Source organism: Brienomyrus brachyistius, unplaced genomic scaffold (assembly GCF_023856365.1).
Source record: "Brienomyrus brachyistius isolate T26 unplaced genomic scaffold, BBRACH_0.4 scaffold60, whole genome shotgun sequence".
Classification (NCBI taxonomy): Eukaryota; Metazoa; Chordata; class Actinopteri; order Osteoglossiformes; family Mormyridae; genus Brienomyrus; species Brienomyrus brachyistius.
In genome coordinates, this window is record NW_026042335.1 from 1,719,496 (window position 1) to 1,743,193 (window position 23,698).

The following is a 23,698-nucleotide window of genomic DNA, read 5'->3' on the forward strand; positions in this document are numbered from 1 at the left end:
GAACTGAGATGTATCGCTGAACATGGTAGGACGCCAGTCGTCATCAGTCCATGCCTCCCAGTGACTACACCACTCCAATCGCAACAGTTTCTGTGCTATTGTGAACGGCAGCCTATGCATGGGACGGTGAACCTATAGTCCAGCTGATGCCAGTCATCGCGACACGATGATATAGGGTGTTGTAGAGAGTCCAGTAGCTGTGTCCATATATCAGGCGCAGGTGTCATGGGGATCTGTGATGCTTGGAGCACAATCCGACGATCCTTCCTTGGCGTGGTCTGTCTTGGATGACCAGAAACTTCACGACGTGTGTGGATGCCTCACGTGCCCATTGGTTTCAATATCAGGCGACTGTGATATCCGCATGGCCCACATGCAGTTGCACCATATGACCACCTGGCTTCATGCAAACCCGCAATGCAACCCTATCAAACTCCGTCAAGTGCTGTTAACCCTGTCTAATGTGACTACGAGGCATCCTGTGTCTGGTAATTAAACATGCCAACTCCTTGCAATTCTAATCATTTACATATCCATCACTGGTCTGCACGTGTACCAAATTACATCTAAATTGGATAGTTCTGGGTTTTCAACTTTTTTTTCCCTGAGTGTATATGCCCTTCACTGATGAGAAATTCATCAACATCTAAGTCCTACATTCATGTACAATGCATATTAAATTAATATTTTGTCACTATTAGTCTTGATGTATCATTCTTTGAATGCACTCAATTGAATCATGGACAGTGGTTCCACATGGAAAAAAAATGAATATTCTGAAAAGGAAACATCCTTCTTCGGTTGATACATTCACTTTGTATTCTGAGAAGGTTTTTCCCTTGATTGCCTTGTACAGTATGTCTAGTGTGTTTTTTGGTATGAATGTGGCATTAATCAGACAATGAAAAAAACACTGACTTGTAGTGAACATGTAAAACAACAACATGCAGTGTCATCCATCCATTTTCCAAACCGCTTATCCTATTGGGTCACGGGGGGTCCGGAGGCAGGGAACAACCCAGGATGGGGGGCCAGCCCATCGCAGGGCACACTCACACATGCACACCTATGGTTAATTTAGCGACTCCAATTAGTCTCAGCATGTTTTTGGACTGTGGGGGGAAACCGGAGTACCCGGAGGAAACCCCACGACGACATGGGGAGAACATGCAAACTCCGCACACATGTGACCCAGGCGGAGACTCGAACCCGGGTCCCAGAGGTGTGAGGCAACAGTGCTAACCACTGCACCACCACGATGCCCCTCATGCAGTGTCATATATAACTGAAATAAGAAATGCTGGATTGCCTGAGTTGCATGCGTGTGTGTTTTTTAATATGGGCAACATGGTTCCCTGAGATGCCTCAGTGTTGCTCACCTCCATCTCTAACACACAGCCTCAGAAATGATTTTAAAACTACTGAAAGAAATAATTGGCTACACTGCAGCTCCACTGTTTTGTTTGGCACCCCTGCATGTCCTGCATTGTGTGGGAAAAAAAGTTGAAGGCTGTGTTACATACTGTAACACAGCTAGAATGCAAAAACACTTTATACTTCACATAAGATGGTGGACCTTATTGACAAAGGCAAATTTGTGTTGACCCCAGCAAGGCAGCTAGCGTACTTTGCATTTCTCACTTACCCGGATCTGACAATAAAGCGCTCCACTACAGTAAACCCTGCAGACAGCATTCCCCTGGAGGATGAGGGGCAGCCACATGAGTGTGTGGCAGAGTCTTTGGTTTACACTAAACTGAGAGCAGACTTGGAGAGCTCTCCCATTGAAAATAGCGAGATGGTTTTGTTTGTGGATGGCTCATGTTGGAGAGATGGGGATGCCTTGAAGGCTGGGTTTGCTGTAGTCCAGGCACAGGGTGATGATTTTCACACTCTCGTTTCAGAGCACAACCCTGTTCCGCTCAATTAGCGGAGATAAAGGCTTTGACTACAGCGTGCCGGCGAGGACAACATAAGACAGTTACTATCTACACAGACTCTGCATATGCACACGATGTATGCCATCTGTTTGGAGCAGTCTGGAAGCAAAGGGGCTTTCGCAAAAGTGACGGCTCCCCCATTCAGCATTATAATCAGATTTTGGAGTTGCTACACACAATGATGCGTCCCAAGCGTTTGGCTATTGTTAAGTGTCAGGCCCACCGCAAAGGTCGTGATTTTGTTATTCAAGGAAATGCAGCCTCTGATGCGGCAGCCAGGGCGGCTGCGCAGGTGAGTACTGCTGATCTTTTACCTATGGTGACTACAGAGCAGGTTTCTGATCTGGTGGCCCTGCAGGAGCGGGCGGGCCCCTATGAGGCCTCAATGTGGCTAAAAAGGGGGGCCTCTAAGGATGCTAATGGTCTGTATCGCAACCATGAGGGACTTTTGGCTGCACCTCTGTCTCTGGTGAACATTTTGATAACGGATGCGCATGGTCTTGACCATTGCGCAAGGGGGGAGGAGTTAAGGAAAATTACACAACAAGCTGCAAGCAATGATGGATGCAAGGTTGTCAGAATGTGAATATGAGGTGTGCATTAAGAACAATGTACGCAAAGCAATCACGGCCCCAGTAAGGCACATTCCAGTGCCTGAGGGACCGTTCAGACACTTGGTGATGGACTATGTGGACATGGGAAAAACAGCATATGGAAAGCGATATATGCTTGTGATTGTGGACAGGTTCAGCAGATGGGTGGAGACAATACCGTCCAAGGACATGGGGGCGATGACAGTGGTGAAATTCCTGATCAGAGAGTCCGAGGTTTGGGATACCAACTGAAATAAGCTCTGATAATGGAGCTGCCTTTGTGGGGAAAGTTACAAAGTTAGTGGTTTAACAGCTGAGAATTAAACAAAAGTTGGCATGTGTGTATCACCCTCAGTTTGCAGGGTATGGTGGAGAGAGTGAATGGCACACTTAAGCAGAAGCTGAATAAGATTTGCGCCACCATGAAAATGAACTGGGTGGATGCACTGCCAACAGCCTTGATGGCGTATCGGATGGAAACGCACAGGGTGACGCATTTGTCTCCGCATGAAATGCTGACAGGGAAACCAATGCCTGGATCGACTTGGAGGGGGCGTATAAGGGACCCAGCCTCGATCAGCTGGGGGATGAATTAAAGTTGTACATGAGGACTTTAACCAAAATACACAAAACTATTTCCAAACAGGAAAAGGAGAAAGCACAGAAAGAAGACACAGACCAGGAGGAGCCAGTCATCTTTCCCGGAGATAAAGTCTACCTGCGAGTGTTCCGGTGAAAGTGGCACGAGCCCCGACGAGAGGGACCCTTCAAGGTGACACGAGCCACAGCAACAGCGGTGCAGGTAGAAGGGAGTAATACGTGGTACCATTTGAACCACTGCACTAGAGTACCGCACGAAAGACAGAGTCACTGAAAACGACACAGAGGATGCAGCTGCCCTTGACTCAGATGGCCCTGATGGAGCTCCCAGAGGAGCTCCACAGCTTGGGGTGGAGTCAGGATCAGAGCAGAGTGAAGGTCAAGAGGGAGCATCGCAAGCAGACCAGCCACTCCAGACAGGACACGAAGCTGTGGGTTCTGGTAGGGCTGACAGCAACGATGTTAGTGATGCTAATGATTTATCAGGCCCTTCAGGTCTGGGTGCACAGCAGGACCACAGGTCAGGTGAGCACAGGACAACTGACTTCACTGACTCAGCCTGGTCCTTTGATGCTGAATAACCTCTCAGATTACAGTGAGCGAAAGCGGAGAGAAATGGGGGGAGATATGGGAGTGAGGAGAGTGAGCAAATTTTAGAAGGATGCCCAGGATGAAGTAGACCTGGATGGGTTAGCAAAACGTACACTTGGAAATTGGTGGTATAAATGGGCTAAGTATACTGCCACTTCATTAGGGCAGGAGGGGTGTGTGTTGTGTGCAAGTCCTGACCCTTCAGTTAGGGTTGTCCCGTTCCCATACACTAATAAACAGTGTGAAGAATGGGAAATGGAGAGGAGTATGAGATTCTGGAAGAGTCTGTGTCAGGAGGGGCAGGCCCCTAAGAAAGTGCAGGCCCACATCTAACCAGACGGAGCGCATACCGTACTGCCCATATCAGCGTCTGATATATCAGGGAAATACTAAATATGCATAGAGGGTGGAAAAGCATTGTGGGCAGTTTAAGCCCTGGGAAGGAGGTCAGCAAGATATTATGGCGAACAAATTGAGTTTTTTTACAGCAAATTTTCCTCTCTTCACGTTGTCCCTACTGCGCAGATTAATCGTCCCATGTGCCTGCCAGCAAATATTGCTCCTTTACCTGCCGAATGCTGCCTAATTTTAATGCTGCAATTGAAAGGCTTCAAACATGATATGGGTGTGTGGGTTCTTACTAAAAAGTTATAATTCAAGTAGCCTCAATGACAGTCCATTTTGATGGCAGGTATCTGAAAGTACAACTCTGGAGGACCTTGAGAAGTGAAAGACACCTCTGCTTGACTTCATGGCCAATGCAGGTTGTCTGAGGCCTATCCGGTCAATAAGAGACAGGAATCTGCTGGAACATGACATTGTCACGTTTCAGGTCATCCACAGGGGTCAGGGTCCATTTCAGAGGTATTCTGTGTTCTGTTTACATGCATGTTAGTTAGGATCAGAATTTTATCCTTTGACCAACATGGATCAAGTTGCTATTATTTCTTTGAATATAAACTAATAAAGTAACCAGTAACACATTGATAATTCATAAGTGAGTTATAAACACTGTCTACATTCTGCGCCCCCTGTTCTGCTTTGAGCCAATCACAATGACTGCTGACCAGATGGAAGATCTTTTCAGCTTTCATCTGTCTCCAGAAGGTAGCAACAAGAGAGTTGCTGAGGAAATAGACTCTCCAGAAGGTAATGACCATCTCCAGGATGCAGAAGGTACTTTAATTGACCGTATACTACGGGACCGTTGAATGCTTGAATCTGATTGGCTGACGAACGTTCTGAGGTGTGCAATTATTTTCAGATAAACGCACGGCGAACGTAGTTCCAGGTAGCTCTCTTGACCGCATTACAGTTCCATATCACTTCGCATAGTTAACTGTAATAACGGAAATTAGCATACAGTACCTATACAGCACACAGGACTAACAAAAACAACAACATGATAGACGATTTTCCGAAAGTAAATTTTAATATTTACGGTGAATATGAAACTTTCAACAATTGGGCTGCAGCAGTATTAGTTAGCCTAGTGTACCAACTTAAAGGCTACACATGACATTTCTCACTAGCGAGGTAATAACAGCGCTGCATCTTAAAGCAGACTTACAGTTTAGAGACGGTGCTTCAGAACACTGTTGAGGGACACACAGAGGTAGCCTAATTCATACAAGCTCTCTCTCTCTCTCTCTCTCTCTCTGTTTCTCTTTCCCTGTGTCTCTGTCTCTCTCGCTCTCTTTCTAATAACTTCATTATTAACTGCATTAGTCTGCTATCAACGGCTCAAGCCTCCATTGCCAGCTTTAAAATGACGTTTTGGAACTAGCAAAAGAGTCGTTGGATGAGATGCGGAAGAAATAATCCTACTCACAATAGCGATTTAAGTAGATAAACCGGACGAATCCCTTGAAATATATCATCTGATCGATGTCTTGAGGTGTGGCAACCATAGTATAAGCGGAATAATTGACTCCGGACCGTTGAATTATTAGAAAATAATGCACACCCGAGGTGTAACGGCCACTCCGCTTCGCGTCGTGGCCGCATTACCACCTCGGGTGTGCATTATTTTCTAATAATTCAACGGTCCGTCGTCAATTATTCCTTACGTATAGTGTAGAAGTAAATGTTGTTTTTGTAAAACCAAATATACCTGTATAACAAAAAACACTGTAGCTAAAGTTAAATCCTCTTACTGGACAATCACCTATTTTAAATCGCTCTTCAGTTTTATCCGTTTTCCAAACCTCTTATCCTTCTGGGTCACGGGGGTCGGGAGCCCATCCCAGAAGCAATGGGCATGAGGCAGGGAACAACCCTGAATGGGGTCAAGCCCATTGCAGGGCACACTCACACACCATTCACTCACACATGCACACTTACGGGCAATTTAGCAACTCCAATTAGTCTCAGCATGTTTTTAGACTGTGGGGGAGAACCGGAAAACCCAGAGGAAACCGCACGACGACATGGGGAGAACATGCAAACTCCACACACATCTGACCCCGGCGGAGACTTGAACCCGGGTCGCAGAGGTGTGAGGCAACAGTGCTAACCACTGCACCAGCATGTCGCCCCATCCTATTAATCTTATTGTTCAGAATTAAAAATGGGGTTATTAAGAAAGAGTAGCCTCCTATAAAATAGCCCAGCACCTCCTCCCTCCAGGCCAAGAATATTTTCTTTATGGTCCAGTTCAAAATAATATCAACTGCAGAATTACGGAGCACATGTAATTTATCTGTATTTTAGATGGTAGACGAGTGGCTGGGTGACGTCGTGGCTGGACGACTTGCAGTGTAGCTTGTTATCTGTGCATTCTGGGCAGGCTGCTGACTTCTGATTACTTTTGGCATTTGGTTCGATGTTACGTCATTTCCAGGTGTGTCGGTGCCCAGTATGAAGCTAATCGCCGCATTATAGTTATGAAAAGAAGACAGAATAGCAAAGAAATTGAGGCAGAATTAATTCAACAAAGTATTAAAAATATTACTCAAGTAGATGAATCGCTTCTTGAGACTGAAGGCGACTGTATTTGCACGAACGAGCGTCGAAAAGAAATGCATTACTGTCGCATTTAAATGAAATAGTAGTAAGTGTCACATTTGCGACGTATTACAGGAGGATGTTAATCTTAACTTTGACTGTAAAATATCATAATAAACAAGAAATGTGAGTTTTTAGTCTGCTTAAACAAGACAACCGATGTTACAGCGAGCGGACGCTGCTGCCGCGCAGGAGAAGCGAAGCGACATTGCCTTTAAAATGAGAGATTACATTCCGTGGCAGGGGGACAGTTTACAGCACGACACCGGCATTAGGCAGCAGGATGGGTGGGTTAGGTGATCTCCCAGACTGAAAGGGATTCTGGGGACTCAGGGGACAGTGTCGCCCTGAGGGACTGAGGGCCACGTCAGAGGGGGCCTGCTGTAGAGGGGCCCAGACAAGGGATGGCTGATGTAGAGGAGCCAGGTGTGGAGGTGCCACATATTGAGGAACCCTGGTGATCACACTACAGGGGGCCAAATGTTGGTGGGCCAAGAGGAAGTGGCTGGGGAGTAGAAAGCATAGATGTCTTGGAGGTGGGTAGACTACAGAGATTTATGCACCCCGGGATTCCCTCAAGTGCCTCTCAGATCTAGGATGGCCAATACTCGGTCCTCCCCAGGAGTGAGAGGATGCAGACTGGCTCCCCCCAGCTCTCCTCACCGGCTCCCTCCAAAGAGCTGTAGCCCTCCTTTTGGTGATGCCGACATCGTCCCTGCACTTCCCCCTCACACCCTCTGCCATGCGGCAGCAGACATGGCCCACAGAATGTATCAATTTTCTTTGATCTCTTGCTATATATTTTCCTGACATATATTTGTCTTTTGCTAATGTGCATTGTGGTACAGGAAACGTACCCCAGAGCAGGACTTTAGACTAAACCATTTTCAGTAAGGATAGGTGTGCTTGGGGTGAAAACACTTTAAATGAACTGTTGAGATTGATTCATTTTATCTGTACTTTTTTGAATATGAAGAATTATATTATTTTAGTGGATATCTCCCTATTTTAATGCTGGAGGGAGCCCCCCCCCCCCCCAAATTTATGCCTGACCCACAAACCCACACACTGTCCACAGATGAGAACAGCGCAGACCCTGCACAGTCAGGTTTGGCAACTCCTTCCAATTTTATAGCCCAAACCAGGAGTAAAAGATGCAGAAAATCAGACCCTTCATAGAAAAATTTATGTTCAACGACACTCCATAATGCTGCTTAAAATGAAGCAATGCACGCACAAGTTAAAGCTCTTTTCGTTTTAATGAATGAGGAGTTTTGGATAAAGAAATGAATTAGTCTTATTTTTTTCATGTGAGCATCCTCCTGCAGCATTTAAATACGGTAAAGTGGCTGATGGATGGACTTGTATTAAATTTGGGAGGGTCTGAATGAAGCTCATTACCCCAAATTTTCTTAAATTGGCTTATATATTTACAACATGGTGACTTCAACAATAATACACCCACGACTGTGGTGTTCTACCTAGAGCACCACTAGAGGGAGCTCACACATTCTGTCGTACTTGCCACAGTAACAACAGTGATGTATAGGAACAGAGTTAGAAGCCGGTAATTTATATATAAAAAATGTCATTTCATTAATCTGACTGGGTAGGTCCAGCTGTCAATCCCACCCAGGCCTATCCTCAGCTCCGCCTCTGCGTCAGTCCATCTCTTTGCAGTCCAAGTTGTACATCTACCAAACTTGGCAACAAATTTACAACGGTTCTGTTTCGGTGGTTGTATTTAAGGAATGTCACATTAGTAAACATCTGGACATCTGAAATGGGCAGAGACAAAATCGGCAGTACAGGCAGACCAATGTCTTTGAAACTCCTTTTTCCTTCAGCACCCTCTTACTGCAAAACCTCAATCCAAAGTTCTCCATGTTGTTCATCTCTGTGAAACTGCAACAGGAGAGCTCTCTCCACTGGTGTTCTAATTCACCAAGGGAACAGGAAAGGCCCTCTTTTGGTAGACTGCCTACTGCAGGCTCTCTTTCCCGGGGATGAATTATCTCCAGCTTACTCAAGTGACTCTGGAAGTCGCATTAGATACTGTGTCCAGAAGCAGTCCATGCTGCGCTTAGGAATGATGTCTCTTCTAGTGTAGAACTGACTGTGGAATTTACTGTAAATACCTAGCAAAAAAAAAAAGCTGCCAGAAAGCTATTGCAAAATTGCTGTTAATCACTGTAAAACCCCCAGCTCCATGGGTGTCCCTACAGGTGGCTGCCCTTTGCTGCCAGGTTTGCTGTTACCTTTGTCTGTGCCCGTGTGTCAAGTAGAGCAAGATGGGGTAGGTGAAAAGAGAATTTCCCCAAGGGGAGTAACAAAGCATCTTCATTTCATTTAGAAAATAATTACAAAATGTCTTTTACAGGTTTTGTCCTATGTAAATTACAGCAATTGTCTTTTTTAAACAGAAAAATAACAATTAACTGTAATCTAGTTAAAAATATTATCTTGTATTCTATTCAAAATATAGAAGTTACCTAGCAACTGGAATTGGCAATAAATACTAATACTCCACAGTACTGAATGTTGTTGTAGAATGCTTTCCAAGTTAATTTTTTTATTTTACATTTGCAGCTATGCAATCTATGCATATTGTTAAGTGGTTTAAATGAGACTAAGATGAAAATGACAGCCTGAGACAGAGACCCACACAGAACAAACTCACATTAACTGGAATGACATTAACTTGAAAATTTCAGGATAATCTTCACACCCGTTAACCACTTGATGGAATTCAACTTAGTCAGAGTTGCAACAAAGTCAAGTATTTTTAAAACTGACCATATTCTAGGCTTAAAGGCCCAATTTGAAATCAGGACTGGACATAGAAATCTATTCAGAACAACATTACATTAATGTTAGAATAATGTTATGATATTTTTTGCTGGTCTGTGTTAATGTAATGCAACAACTCTGGTCTAATACCTCCCTGTCACTTTAATGCTGGATGAGTGTGCAATTTATAACAAGTTAGGCACGCCACGGATTCAACCATTAAACTGCATTTTCATTCCACTTTTTTTGACAGTTTGGTCCAAAATCATATTCCACTAAATCAGCCGTAACAAATTCCAATAACTTCAACCTTCAAATGTATTAAAGTTGATCTTTTTCATTGTGTTCCTAAATCTTACGGTATAAGCAAAAGGTATAAATAAAAGATTAAGAACAATTTCCATTTGAATAGTGGAGAAGAGTCCTCATCTTTTGTACATGTCTCATGCTCAGAGTCCATCAATCGCCTGAGGAGAGAGGAGACGTGAGGATTGACTGAGTTGTTCTTCTCATGCATCGTCCCACTTCTTTGGCTTGCAGTCTTCATGCTGCTGGTTGGATTGATTCCAATGAAACAGTTTAAACCGCAAAATCACATTAATAAAACTTACGCTGACCCTCACTGAAGCGGCCTGGTATCTGTTTCATACCTCACTTTACAACACACAGGACTTTTTTTTAAGAATTTAAAGGCACAAGTTATTTTACATCATGGCCAACCCACGTTTGCTAGTTTAATGGCAGAAAAATAGTCAAAGCCAGGCGCCTGGTCCACAAGGGTTGTACTCAGTCACTGCTGTTTTTATGGTGTAAACATGCTATAAATTTTTTCAAACATTTTCTTTAAGAGCTAGATGCGCTTGCACCTTGGTGGATTGCTATTATAATGATGGATTTGCCAGGCAGAAGAAAAGAATGCTTCTCTGCAGAGATACAAAAAATCTGCTTGTGCACAATGTGAAAGCGTGCGAGCAGACCATCTACAACAGCAGCAGGATTACACCAAAGTAGAGGTCTGCATTCCTGTGGAACCCACGGCAATAAAGTGCAGTGCAGGACAAACTTTCATTTTTGAATGCAGGAGCAGGAGGGAAGTGACTGATATGTTCGCAGGGAAAAAGAATGAAACAAGTGTTTTTTGTTATCAAACAATTTTTTATTTGCGTGAGTAAATACAAAATTATACAACAAAGTATAGCACGTTATCACAACATTACATTGTGTGAAAGCGCTTTACAGCATCCCCACCCAAAGCCCCCAGTGAGTAAGCCATAGGCGACAGTGGCAAGGAAAAACTCCCTAGAAGGAAGAAACCTTGGGAGGCACCAGACTCAAAGGGGAAGCCCAAACCTCCAGGGGCCGGCAGGGAAAGTCAAAAACACACACACCAGATAACTGCAACAGGTTCTTCTACATATCCTATACATGGGCATGGTACAGTGATGCAGTGGTTAAAACTGTTAACTCACACCTCTGGGGATATTCATCCATTTTCTGAAACCGCTTCTCCTGTTCAGCGTTGCTCCAGCTGACAGCTTTTGCAATTCATCTGTACCTGAATGAGGAAAAACAACATACAGGCAATACAATGGAGCTGTCAGTCACTCCTGGCACATGGAATACAGTTCTGCACTGACACCTCCGCAATGAACAATTGCATTATAGCATAGGAAACTAGTTAACTTTCACATAAAATTTAGATATAATCAAAACAGAAGCCTGGAACAATTTAAAATTTTACTAAATGGCAATATACTGATTTTAGTCACCAAACAAACTTTACAGGACTTGCTTCACTACTTTTATTTGTGTTTCTTGCAATACATCTGCCCTCTCCTGGTCTGCTGGAATATCATTGCTGTAGGCAGCACCGAGCGCAACCACCCGCATCCGCAGTAGAATGCAACATGAAAGCGCACGCGGAAAAGTGAAATATCACCTAGACTTTGCGGCACAGGAAACTAGCCGACTTGCACATGAAATTTAAATTTAACCAACACAGCACCCCACAACAATGTTCACTTTATTTAAAAGAAATGAACTAATTTACTCACTAGCAAGCGCAATAATGTACTTAAACGCAGGAAAGCGCACGCGGAAAAGTTAAATGTCAACTACACTTTGCGCATAAAATTTAAACATAATTAACATAGTAGCCCGGAACAAAATCACTTTATTTAAAAGCAATATACTGACTTTACTCATCAAACATATTTTAATATACATGCAAATTTGAAAAAATACTAAACAATAAGATAAATTATCCGATAAAATGGGAGCAGAATGGCAACCCACCTTGGTGCAGAAAACAAGTGAAGCTGCGTCTTTCAAACCGGCAGCGTCCCACGTGCCGAGGAGTCAAATGTAATCAAGCAACACGGCCCACACAATTAAATAATAACATCATAATAATTATAGCTCTTTTATAATTATTCTATATATTATTCTATAATTAGAACACCGAGAACAGTATACAACAGCATAAGCATATAACCCTTAAAGGTTTATTAATTAAAAATCACACATTCATCCTGCTTAACAAAAAACAATGACTTAAAGAGACTTAATTGTGAAATGAACGCTACTGTCCGAGGGTATTTATCTCCACAAATCGCTATGGAACATAATGTCTTAAATACTCAGATTTTCAGAATGACAGAATCTTAACATTTTAAATTTTGTTTTGCGATACCGATACGTAGTGATATTGGTATGTGGAACAACGTTAAACTGTAGTTAGATTAAGGGCGTATTCACAATTTACCCGTTTGCCTTTTACCGTGACTGAGCACGATCCCCCACCCCAGCTGGTCTGCACTCCCCACATTGCAATTAACGATCCAGACCTCAGCGCTTTTGTTACCGTGGGACTTCGTTGTGTTGAAGAAAACATTAAAATGAAGTCTGAGGAATGTTACATAACACAGCTAAAATGCAAAAACTCTCTCTGGTGTAATTCACTGCATAAAACCAATGGTCTTAAGTGTGGTGCCTTCTTCATAACACTCCCTGACTTTTGTATTCGTGACCATGAGATACTGTGGCCTTTTCTTCCTTCATTTGACTAGTGTTCCTCCCTTTCCTCCCAGCCTTGGTTGGTGGTTCAGGCAGCATCACCTTCTTTTAATAGACCCAGGTGTATCCATCCATCCATTTTCCAAACCGCTTATTATACTGGGTCGGGGGGGTCCGGAGCCTATCCCAGAAGCAATGGGCACGAGGCACACTCACACACCATTCACTCACACATGCACACTTAGGGGCAATTTAGCAACTCCAATTAGCCTCAGCATGTTTTTGGACTGTGGGGGGGAAACCGGAGTACCCGGAGAAAACCCCACGACGACATGGGGAGAACATGCAAACTCCACACACATGTGACCCAGGCAGAGACTCGAACCTGGGTCACCCAGGTGTCATTTATTTTGAAATTCGGTTCAAGTGCAGAAAATATAATTACCATATAATTACCTTTAATAATGAGGGGGGAAAAGTCGAGACAGGAAATTAGGTAACAGTAATTAGTAATCACGCATAGTTCTCATTTATCATGATGTAAAATTATAAAACCTTTTCTGACTATTAATCTGCACATTTCAATAATTGAATTAATATTGCCTAATTTATTTATCATTTACTGCAATCACTGTACATTAAAGTATGTTTTGAATCTAGCTGTGAAATTGTTGATGCTTTTGTTGATCTGAAAGATGTTGCCGGAGCCTTAGGATATGCCTCTATACACATGAGTGAGGGGATGGATGCACTATTCTATGGAGGCCTCTGAAGAGAATAATTATCCCAATTTTATATTGAGAGAAATGGTTAATTGGTTAATGGTTAAATGGTTAATGCAAACTGTGTTCAGAGCCCCTGTTCTGCCATTGATCTTTTTTTAAGGCAAGCTATCATGTATTAGTTTACTCTAAATTTTGATCACATGTCAAACTAAGCCACATGGTAGCCCGAGCAGCAGGCAAACACACTACGGGCTAAGGAGCTACAAGACAGAGGAGAGAATAGGATGGCCAGTGACATGTGCTGGCCAAATGGGAACAAACAAGAGAGAACAGGACAAGTCAGGGATGGATTCTGACACTAAATACGCCCAAGTGCTTAGAATGGTTTAGTGCAAGTCTTAGACAATGGTATCTCTGGATGAGGCAGCAGTTTGACTCCTCCTGAAGGCCCTATAACTGTCCTGAGAAGTTGTTTGTATGCACTTGCTGCCTTGACATTTATTGATGTGCATGAGCCCTGCTCGAGCAGTAAAGGGGAGATCGCATGCAGAGCTGATTATCTATAGCTTCTTAGTCTGAGTAAAAATAAAATCTTCTCGTCATATAGGAAGCAAGTCTATGGCTGGAAATTTGTACAACAGAGGCATTTAGTTATTTCTAGAAAACTATATAGAGCCAATGAAGGAACCAGACGTCACAGTAACACTGGTCACTGTCCATGGTTCTGAATACTCTACTTGTTGGGCTGGCGCTGAACAAATAGGATAACCGGCCAATGTGTCCGTGTGCCTCCACTGATTGGCCCCCTGACATATAATTATTTTTAACACTGAAGGAGAGAAAGATCATACAGGAAATTAGTTAACAGTAATTAGCAATCACTTATAGTTCTCATTTATAATGATGTAAATTTTTAAAAATAATATATATATATATCATTAAAAACAAAATATAATCCTGATTTAATGTATCCCTTCTGCCCTTAAAAAAGCACAATATGTCTGAAAGACAAATATGTCTATTACTCTACATGTTTTAATAATTTTGTTAATATTACCTAATTTGCTTATCTTTTTTTCTGTAATCACTCTGCATTAAAGCAATTTTTAAAACTAGCTGTGAAATTGATGATTCTGTTGTTATTCTGACTGTTGTTGCCCTGGTGCCTTAGGATACGTCTGTCTAAACATAATTGAGAGGATGGATGCATTATTCTATGGAGGCCTCTGAAGAGAATAAATGATCCCAATATTATATTGAGAGAGATGGTTAAATCAGAGCTGGATAAGATTTTAACAACTCTGAGCTATTAGTTAAGTTCTTCCCAAACGAGCTTGATGGGCCGAATGGGCTCCTCTCATTTGTAAATTTCTTATGTTCTAAGATATACAGTACTGTGCAAAAGTCTTAGGCAATCCAAAGAAATGTTTAAAGCTGTTTATCTGGATAGCAAGTGTACTTTGGCTTAGAACAAAAAACACAATTTAACATTAGAACATGTGCAAATTAAGAGGAATACAATAAAAACTAGTAATAATTTCTTCTCTTTTCTAAAAAGATACTGATATCTAGTCGGATGGCTAGATGAACACCACTTCAGTTCCCAAACTTCTCCTCAGGGGCACCTCAGCCGTTCCATGATTTTGACAGATTGACTAGCTGTATGAGGTGTCATAGTGGCCAAGTCAAAAACTACATGGCTGCACTGGACGGTCGCTGCAAATACTAGGATGATGTTAGCAGAGGTTCTGAAATGGCTAAGCTGACACACTTTGACAGGCATAATATCATAGTTTTACACCAACACGAGGACAATCTAAACATCGTTTTCTTTGCCTGCCTAAGATTTTTGCACAGTGCTGTACATGGAAGTCTCAATTCAACCCTATCCTTTCCTAAGTGCCATACTTCTGTTGAAAAAAGAAAATTACAGATTGGAAACCTTTTAATAAAGAAACTGTGATAGAAAATTCTTGATTATGCTAATCAATAATCAATAATGGAATATAGATGATTATGCAAAATGCATTACCTAATCAGTAATTAACAATTGAGTTTACAATGTGTTGTTGATTTACACATAGTGGTTGAAACAATGTAATTTACTTGTCATTAATTGAATGTATCAAACAAGAATGCAAATCTGCTTAAGTAAGAAATTTCTATTTTCTATAGAGGAACTAACATGTTTGCCATATATTGCTTGTTCAGCAAGAGGCCCAGGTCAAAGCAAAGGCATGACCTGAGAAGTAAGCTGTTGCAGAAGATATTATAAAATGAATGCATGGTATTGGATAATATAAAATGTAGAAAAAGAGAACAACGAGTCCTAGAATAATATAGCAAAAGGAAAAGTCCCAAATAGATAGACTTGTTCTAAGCTGATAGGTGGACCTTGAAAACGTAGAAGAAACTGGTATCTCCAGATGGCCAAACTTTCTTTGAACTGCCTGGACCTTGAAAGGCAGAAGTAACTGGAACGTCCAAAAATCCAATTTGTCCTTGATTTGTCAGATGACTGTCGCATTTTAGGCCATAAAAGATGTATGCATTTGTTGCTCGGGGAGCAGAACACAAGACGCATGATTGCTGAGTGTCTGTTCCCTGTGAGCTCATCGAATAATAAAGTTCTGTCAAACACTTAACATCGGACTTCGAGAAATTTCTTCCACAAAACACTCTGTTCTCGTTAACAATTTTTCAGTTATAAATTCCATATTATACACTTTCTTTCCTCTTTCTTTCCATTGTACTGTCGTGGGGGGCTGGGGTTTTAGCCAGGAGATCGTTATCATCCTCCTGGCAATTACAAGAAGAACTCTCTGTAATACAACCTTATTTTCATGCACTATATTCTGTGGCATAATTCCTAGTATGAAACGAGCTGGTTCAAGTGGTAATTTTATGTTCAAACATTTTTTTTTATCTCTTCCTGTATATTTTGCCAGTACTCTGACAGTTTTGGACAATCCCAAAAAATGTGGGTGTGGTCTCCTACCAGGTCACAACCCCTCCAATAAAACCCTGATTAGAGGTGTTGCCAAACGTAGAGGTGAGAAGGGGAGTCTTAAAGTATCTCATCTTAACTTTCCAATCAAATTCCCTCCATGTAGGACTGTTTGTTATTCTGTGTCCTTCTTTACATGAATGAGTCCAATCTTCATCGTTAATGATAGTATTCATCTCTAGTTTCCATTTCTCTTTGATATTAACACTGTTGACTCTTTTTGTAATATTTTATAAATATATGATATAATGTTCTTTTTAACCAATCCTTTAATTGTTAATATAAACAATATATTTGTTGACTGTAGGTATCTAAAACAGTTGGGCACTGGGAGGCCACATTTGTTTCTAAGATGTTCGAAGGACATTAGATCTCCTCCATCACACAACTGATCCAACTGGTTAAACCCTTTTCTCCCCATGTCTTAAACCCTGTATCTAATTAATATGGTAGAAAATCAACATCATGTGCAATTTTCATTGCTCTTGATATTGATGAAGAGCGTCCCAGCCTCTCTCTCACTTTTCAGAGTGTTTCCTATCCAAATGTTAATCATTTTATTTACTTTCCATGTATCTTGATTAAAAATAATTGCTATGTCCAGCGGCAAATTTGGGCAGATACTCTGTTCCATTCCCACCCACTGAACCTCCCTGTCCTGGGTTATCCATACCACTACTGATATAAGTTGGGCTGCCAAGTAATAATTTTTTTAATTAGGTAAGTCCAGACCCGCATTCTCTTTTGGGTTTAACAGTCTTTTCAGTTCAATCCTGGGTCTTTTGTTTTGCCAGGTAAATTTGGATAACCATTTATTGAGCGTTTTGAATGTGGATATAGGGACCCCTATGGGCAGGGACTGGAACATAAAGAGAAGCCTAGGTGGTATGTTCATTCTAATGCTCTCCACTCTCCCCAATAAGGATAGAGGGAGGATTTCCCATCTTTCGAGATAATTCTTTGTTTCACATAGTAATTTACCATAATTAGTTTTGTGTAAGTATGATATACCAGGATCCCTCGGTATCTAAAGCCATAACTGTGGAATCAAATTTAGTATTTGCGAGCTTTAATGCAAAAAACATTCTGTTGGGGAAAGCGCCCGGCGTTTCCACCCCAACTCCACATTGACGAGACACACACTTTATAGTTTTTACTTGCAAGGGTACCCACACTCTCTGCAATGCAAACTACAGCAGAATGTGTTACAAAGGGTGGTTCCCCTTGACTCCTTTATTTATAGTCAGTGGGAGGCGCAAGAGTCATGCAGAATAGGGAGGTGAAAGAAAGTTCTGGTTTTGCTAAGGTGGGAATGCTATTATTAATATAATCTAAAGTATGAGGCTAGGGGAAAACAAAATAATGTATATACATATTTACATTCATTGCTGATCATACAGGAGTGATAACAAAATGATTCATAACAGTTTCTTCAACCTAACAGTCCCTCCTGTTTATCATGACAGTATGATCAGAAACATCAGTATTGTACAAGTTGCAAAAGCATTTCCAGTACAACCGTCATTTAGATCACATCATCATCATCCTAACTGTGGAGTACAGAAAACCATCAGGAGTCGTTCCTCCTGTTTATCATAGAAAAACATCTAATTCCGTTACTTCAGGTCCGAGCCCTGCACGGGTGCTTTCGGCTCAGCCGTCATTATGAATTACATGTCTTCTTCATCGCTATCGCTGGAAACAGGCTCTGTCTCCATATTCTGAGTAAGGGAGAGAAACATTGTACTGTGTGTCCGAAAAGCAGCATTAAGAGCTTGATTAATAAACATTTTCAAACATGGTATAACAGTTATAAAACAACAGAAAAACAAAATAAAAAACAAAACAAAAGGTAGGCACATTTTCATCAGTATGGACCACCATGTTCCTGTAACAAACCAGTCCAGCCAGGAGGACTGCGGTTGATTGTCCATGGTCATCACTTTTTGTAAGTCACGGAGGCGGTCAAGGGCAATTGTCATATTAGGTGAGTGCACGTTGTCAGGAATGTAAGTGCAGCACGTTTGATTCAGGAGGACACATACTCCTCCTTGTGCAGCTGTCAGTAGGTCTAATGCCATACGGTTCTGGATAACCATCTGTCTGGTTATGTCCAATTGTTCGTTTTGTTGTTGATCAATTAGTATCGAACTATTTATGAAAAGACCTAGTCTATAATTTAGAGTTTCTACTCGCAGCATGAGCTTTCCAACTCCTGCCCAGGGGAATAGGGACAGCGCAACTTTACTGCCTGTTCCCCACAGTTTATGTTCAGGGGGTACGTCTGTTCCCCACAAACTGTCATGGGGTTGTATTGATATCGAACGCTTCCTCCTGCTTCTGATGGAAACCTTACTTCCCTGTGCTATCAGGAAGGTGTGATCTGAAACAAAAATAGGAGCGCACACTCCAAACCAGTTCGGTGGTAGGACAAAGTATGCACGAGGTCCGCATAACCAAGCCACTCCGTCCACCCAATAAGTTCCATTACTGGGCCCCAAGAACGAGACAGGAGAGCCGTACATGCTGCTAACGAAGGTCGTGTCACAATTCGTGGTATTGCCTCCGATCCACCTAGTGCCATTATTCTGTTTGTAGCAGACTGAATGATTATATGTGGTTGGGTCTTGATATATTAGGACAGAAAAGGGGAATGATACATTGGTTTTAGTTACGGTGAAATCCACCCAAAAGTCTTGGAGACATGTGCCGTTTTGGAACCCAGGGTCATCTGGGTATATTCCTGTGGCATCTTGCACAACAGTTTTTACGGTTATATTACCTGACCCATTAGTGGTGATATTAACATAGTCTCCATCTACGGAAAATATAAGTGAAACAATACTTTGGTACCCTATACCTGCAAAAGATGCGGCACATTTGGCCTGGGACATATTCATGGGTTTTCCATATACAGTGGGTCCTTCACTATGAGTAGGCGGCACAGAACTCACATTTTTTGCTGTTACAGTGTCATGTACATATCGATACCAGTAGTTCTTCATGAACGGGTGTGAGTGGTCAGCAGGCAACGGGCGCAGATGGAAGTCGTCATGGGTCCATCGCCGTAGGTGCTGCAATGGAGCTAGTGGGAGCAAGGACAACCATACAAGTCCAACAACAAGAATGACCCCTAGAGTCACCTTACCACATCCCCACCCCGTCAGAGCCATCCTAATAGAGTGCAGTTCAGTTGTTTTCTTCACCGGGTTGAGACAGCAGCACCCTATTGGTTACTGTGCCTTTGTAGCGGACTTCCACTGCTACTCTGTCGCTGAGGCCTCTGATAAGGGCTTGATGGGTTTACAGTGACTTTTGTGTATCCAGGAAGGTCGTTCTGCTTTTTTCACCGCTGTTGGTGTTGTGAGGAGGACTTGATAAGGTCCGTCCCACCGGGGTGTGCTCCACTCCTTCCGCAACAGGACCTTGACCAGGATCCAATCCCCTGGCTGCAAGTTATCCTGTTGGTTAGAAACAGAATTTACTGGCAGACTACTGGGGCTATGTTTTTGTTGTGATGATAGCAACTTTCGCATCCAATTAGCCAATGTATTTTCTCTGTCCGCTTTCCCTATATCACTCATTTCGGTTGCTAGAGGAAACGGCCTTCCGTACACTATCTCAAAAGGTGTTAATCCTGCAGGAATGGGAGTTATTCTCATCCACAATTTTACTAGAGACAAACATTCTGGCCACGGCCTTTTTGTCTCTTCCATTGTTTTTCTGAGCCTTGTTTTAATAGTGCCGTTAGTTCTCTCCACTAAGCCTGCACTCTGAGGGTGATAAGCACAATGATTCTTAAGCGTAAAACCTAATGCTTGTGAACAAAGGGACATGGTCTGATTTACAAAATGAGTCCCATTGTCTGATCTTATAATGTGAGGTATGCCATAAGTAGGGAAATAATGGCCTACCAAACATTTTGCAACAGTCATTGCATCACAGTGCTTTACAGGGTATATTTCTACCCACTTAGAAAAGGTGTCTATAATGACTAGACAGTACTTCTTCCCTTGTGACCAAGATAATTCAATAAAATCTATATGTACAACTTGAAACGGGTACTCAGCTACAGGGAACTGGCCACGTTTTGGTCTCATGTTACCCTGTGCATTATGTTTACAGCAAATTAAGCATGTTCTACAAAATTGCTTTGCATAATCAGAAAAATTTATAGCATAAAAGTATTGCTGGATTATATATACCATCCCTCCTGTTGAGACATGAGTATTTCCATGGCTCACTAAGGCAGCTGTTTTGTATAAGTTTTTTGGTAGGATGGGCTTGTCATTCATATAGTAAACTTTCCCTTGCTGTATTGCTCCTCTCTTGATCCAACTCTGTATTTCTGTTTTAGGAACATGAATCTGTGCATCACATAGCACTTCACTATCTATGAAAAGAATGTCTGCCACTGATAAGGTGGGCTGTTTCAGTGCCGCTTCTTTGGCAGTTTTATTTGCAAAGTTGTTTCCTTTAGCTATTGTGGAAGCATCGGTTTGGTGTGCTTTACATTTGCACAGTGCAAGGCGAGTCGGTAATTGTACAACATCTAATAATCTAAATAGTAAGTTTGTGTGAGTTAGAGACGTTCCCTGCGATGTTTTAAAACCTCTATTTTTCCACACTCTTGCATGGTGATGAACAGCTCCAAACACATATTGACTATCAGTGTATATAGTAAGTGACTTATTTTTGAATAGCTCGCATCCCCTAATTACAGCATAGAGTTCAGCCGCTTGTGCTGAACAAGCAGGTGGGAGTGCATTGGCCTCTAACACTTCAGTGGACGTAACTACAGCATACCCGACCTTATTTTTTCCCATATCATTTTTTGATGCTGATCCATCTACATAAACAACCATTGAATCTGATATTGGGGTCTGTAAAATATCTGCTCTGGGTTTTGTTTGCTCTTCCACAACTGCTTTGCACGAATGTGGCTCTCCATCTTCCGTTGTCGGAAGAAGGGTGCTAGGGTTAAGAGGACCACATCGCTGTATAGTAATGTTTGACTGTGAAAGCAGGAGTGAGACTAAGGTCAGATGTCTAGCATGTGTGAGGAACGGAAGCGGTGTCTGCAGTAAAACTAATGAAACTGAATGTGGCACCTTCAGGGTGAGTGGGTGACACAACACTAATTCTGCTGATAATTTTACTGCTTCTGCAGCAGCTGCACATGCCTGCAAACATTGTGGAAAACCAGCTGCTACTGCATCTAATCGTTTAGAATAGAATGCTAGAGGTCTTTCCTTTGTCCCGAACGGCTGTGTTAATACCGCTTTCATATAACCTTGATTTGCATCAACACATAAGGTAAATGGTTGTTGATAATCTGGTAAGGCAAGTATCACATTTGTTTGTAGCATCATTTTTAAGTTTGTGAATGCCAATTCTCCTTCTTTTGTCCACTGAATTTTATCTTTTAAGGCCATGTCTTTCCCATAAATTAAGGTTTGCAGAGGTTGAACGAGTGCGGCATAATCAGGTAGCCATTCTCTGCAATAATTACAAAGTCCTAAGAAGGACATCATTTGCTGTTTAGTCTTTGGCTTTGGTGCCTCTTGTATTGCCTGTTTTCTAGTTTCTAATAATGATCGACCTTGTTGGGAGAGTTTATGTCCAAGATATATAACTTCCTCCCTGCAATATTGTAATTTTTGTTTTGATGCTTTATGTCCTGTATCATATAAATGCTGTAACACCAACAGTGTGGCTTCCTTACAATGCTGTTTTGTATCTGAAGCAATTAATATATCATCTACATACAGTAGCACTTGACTATGGGATGGTATTTTACAGGTACTCATAGAATATCTAAGGGCCATGGTGGACTTTCTGAAAACCCTTGAGGGAGTCTAGTATATGTGTATTTTTTTCCCTTATAGGTGAAACCAAATAAATGTTGAGAATCAGGGTGCAATGGTACTGAGAAAAATGCATTACTAAGATCCACTACTGAGAAGTAACTTTTATCAGGGGTTAATGAGTTGAGCAATAAGTGTGGGTTGGGCACGTCTGGTGCTGCGTGTTGCACTATGTTATTAACTGGTCTTAAATCCTGCACCATGCGCCATTTCCCTGTATGTCCCTTCTGGACGGGGAAGATAGGAGTATTGCAAGTGGCCTCAGGAGCCTCTCGCAATATTCCTGATGCCAACATATCCTGCACTACAGGGGCTATACCTTTCTCTGCCTCAGGTTTTAACGGGTATTGTCTAACTACCGGGCGGTGTTCTGATTTCACAATTACTTTGTAAGGTGGGAACCCCTTTACCAGTCCTACATCAGTGGGGGAGGACGACCACAACCCTTCCGGGAGGTAATCTAGATCTGGACATGATCCCCCCTCCAGAACAGAAAAAATTTGTCAGGTTGGGTCCTGCAAGTGTGTGGTGAGAGTGGTTTGAACTCTCCATCCCAAAGGAAACCGCCACACATTGTGTTTTTTGTCATAGCTCCAACATGAGCCAGGTACGGGTTGGTAGTCATTGTGACTGTGCATGGAATCTCGTAAGAACATCTCTACATCCCTCCACTGCATCTGAGGTGGTTTTGATAGAGATACATGTGGTGTTTCCCCTCTGAACACAGCCTGTTGTTTATTAGATAAGATGACTGAGGCAGCAGAAAAGCCAGTAGTGGAGTTAACATACAAATGTTGTAAGGTGATACAAGTGTCTTGGAGGGCATGAAACGTTTTGTCATAGGCATAATCTGGTCCTGGGGTGCCTTTGTACCACATAGTGACGTGTAAGGCATCATCAGGCATGAACTGGGTTTGTTTAGGGGACTGCTTTTCTCTAGTTTTTCGCAACAATTCTCGTGTCTGTGTAGTTCCCCCTAGGTCCAGTGACCAGTAATATTGTGGTGCTCCGGTTCCTTGCACAACATAGGCTTCCTCATTTATGATTGCTTTCATGCCAGATGTCACGATCGCTCGCGGAGGTAACGGCAGAGCGGCGATCGTGCGGGTAAGGAGCAGGCAGGCAAGCGGGATACGGGGAAAACGGGAGTTTATTACGGAGACGGGAACGGGCAAGACGGAACACGGGGGGCCAGACGCTCACCAACATCAAGAACATCAATGACAGACACGGGTTAGTACAAATCAGGAACTCAAATACATGAAACAAGGCAGCAGGAAACAAGACACGACTGGGCACGATCAGGAAATCACACGTGGGTAATTAGGGGGCGTGGCACACACGAGGAGCGGACGAGCCGGGCATGACAGAATGTTCTGTCACGGGAACGCTCGCGATCGCGGGCAGAGCGGCGATCGTGCGAGGCGAACGGGCAGAAAGCAGGCGGAAGTCGGGGTAAACTGGGGTTTATTAAACTGACTGGGAGCAGGAAACATGAAACGCCGACTTACATCAATGACAGACAAGGCAAACAGGTAAGACCAGGACTTAAATACACAAGACT

General features: G+C 42.5%; 1 protein-coding gene across 2 annotated transcripts in view; it reads right to left on the reverse strand.

Moving 5' to 3' along the window:
• Positions 1-19,197, reverse strand: part of LOC125725059 (syncytin-B-like) — a 176,005-nt gene extending 156,808 nt beyond the window's left edge. For both annotated transcript variants that reach the window (XM_049001662.1, XM_049001661.1), the window contains exon 1: positions 17,705-19,197. In XM_049001662.1, coding sequence (XP_048857619.1) covers positions 17,938-19,167 — 1,230 coding nt within the window. In that variant the 5' untranslated portion in view covers positions 19,168-19,197 and the 3' untranslated portion in view covers positions 17,705-17,937. The remainder of the gene's footprint in view (positions 1-17,704) is intronic.
• Between the last annotated feature and the right edge of the window lie 4,501 nt (positions 19,198-23,698).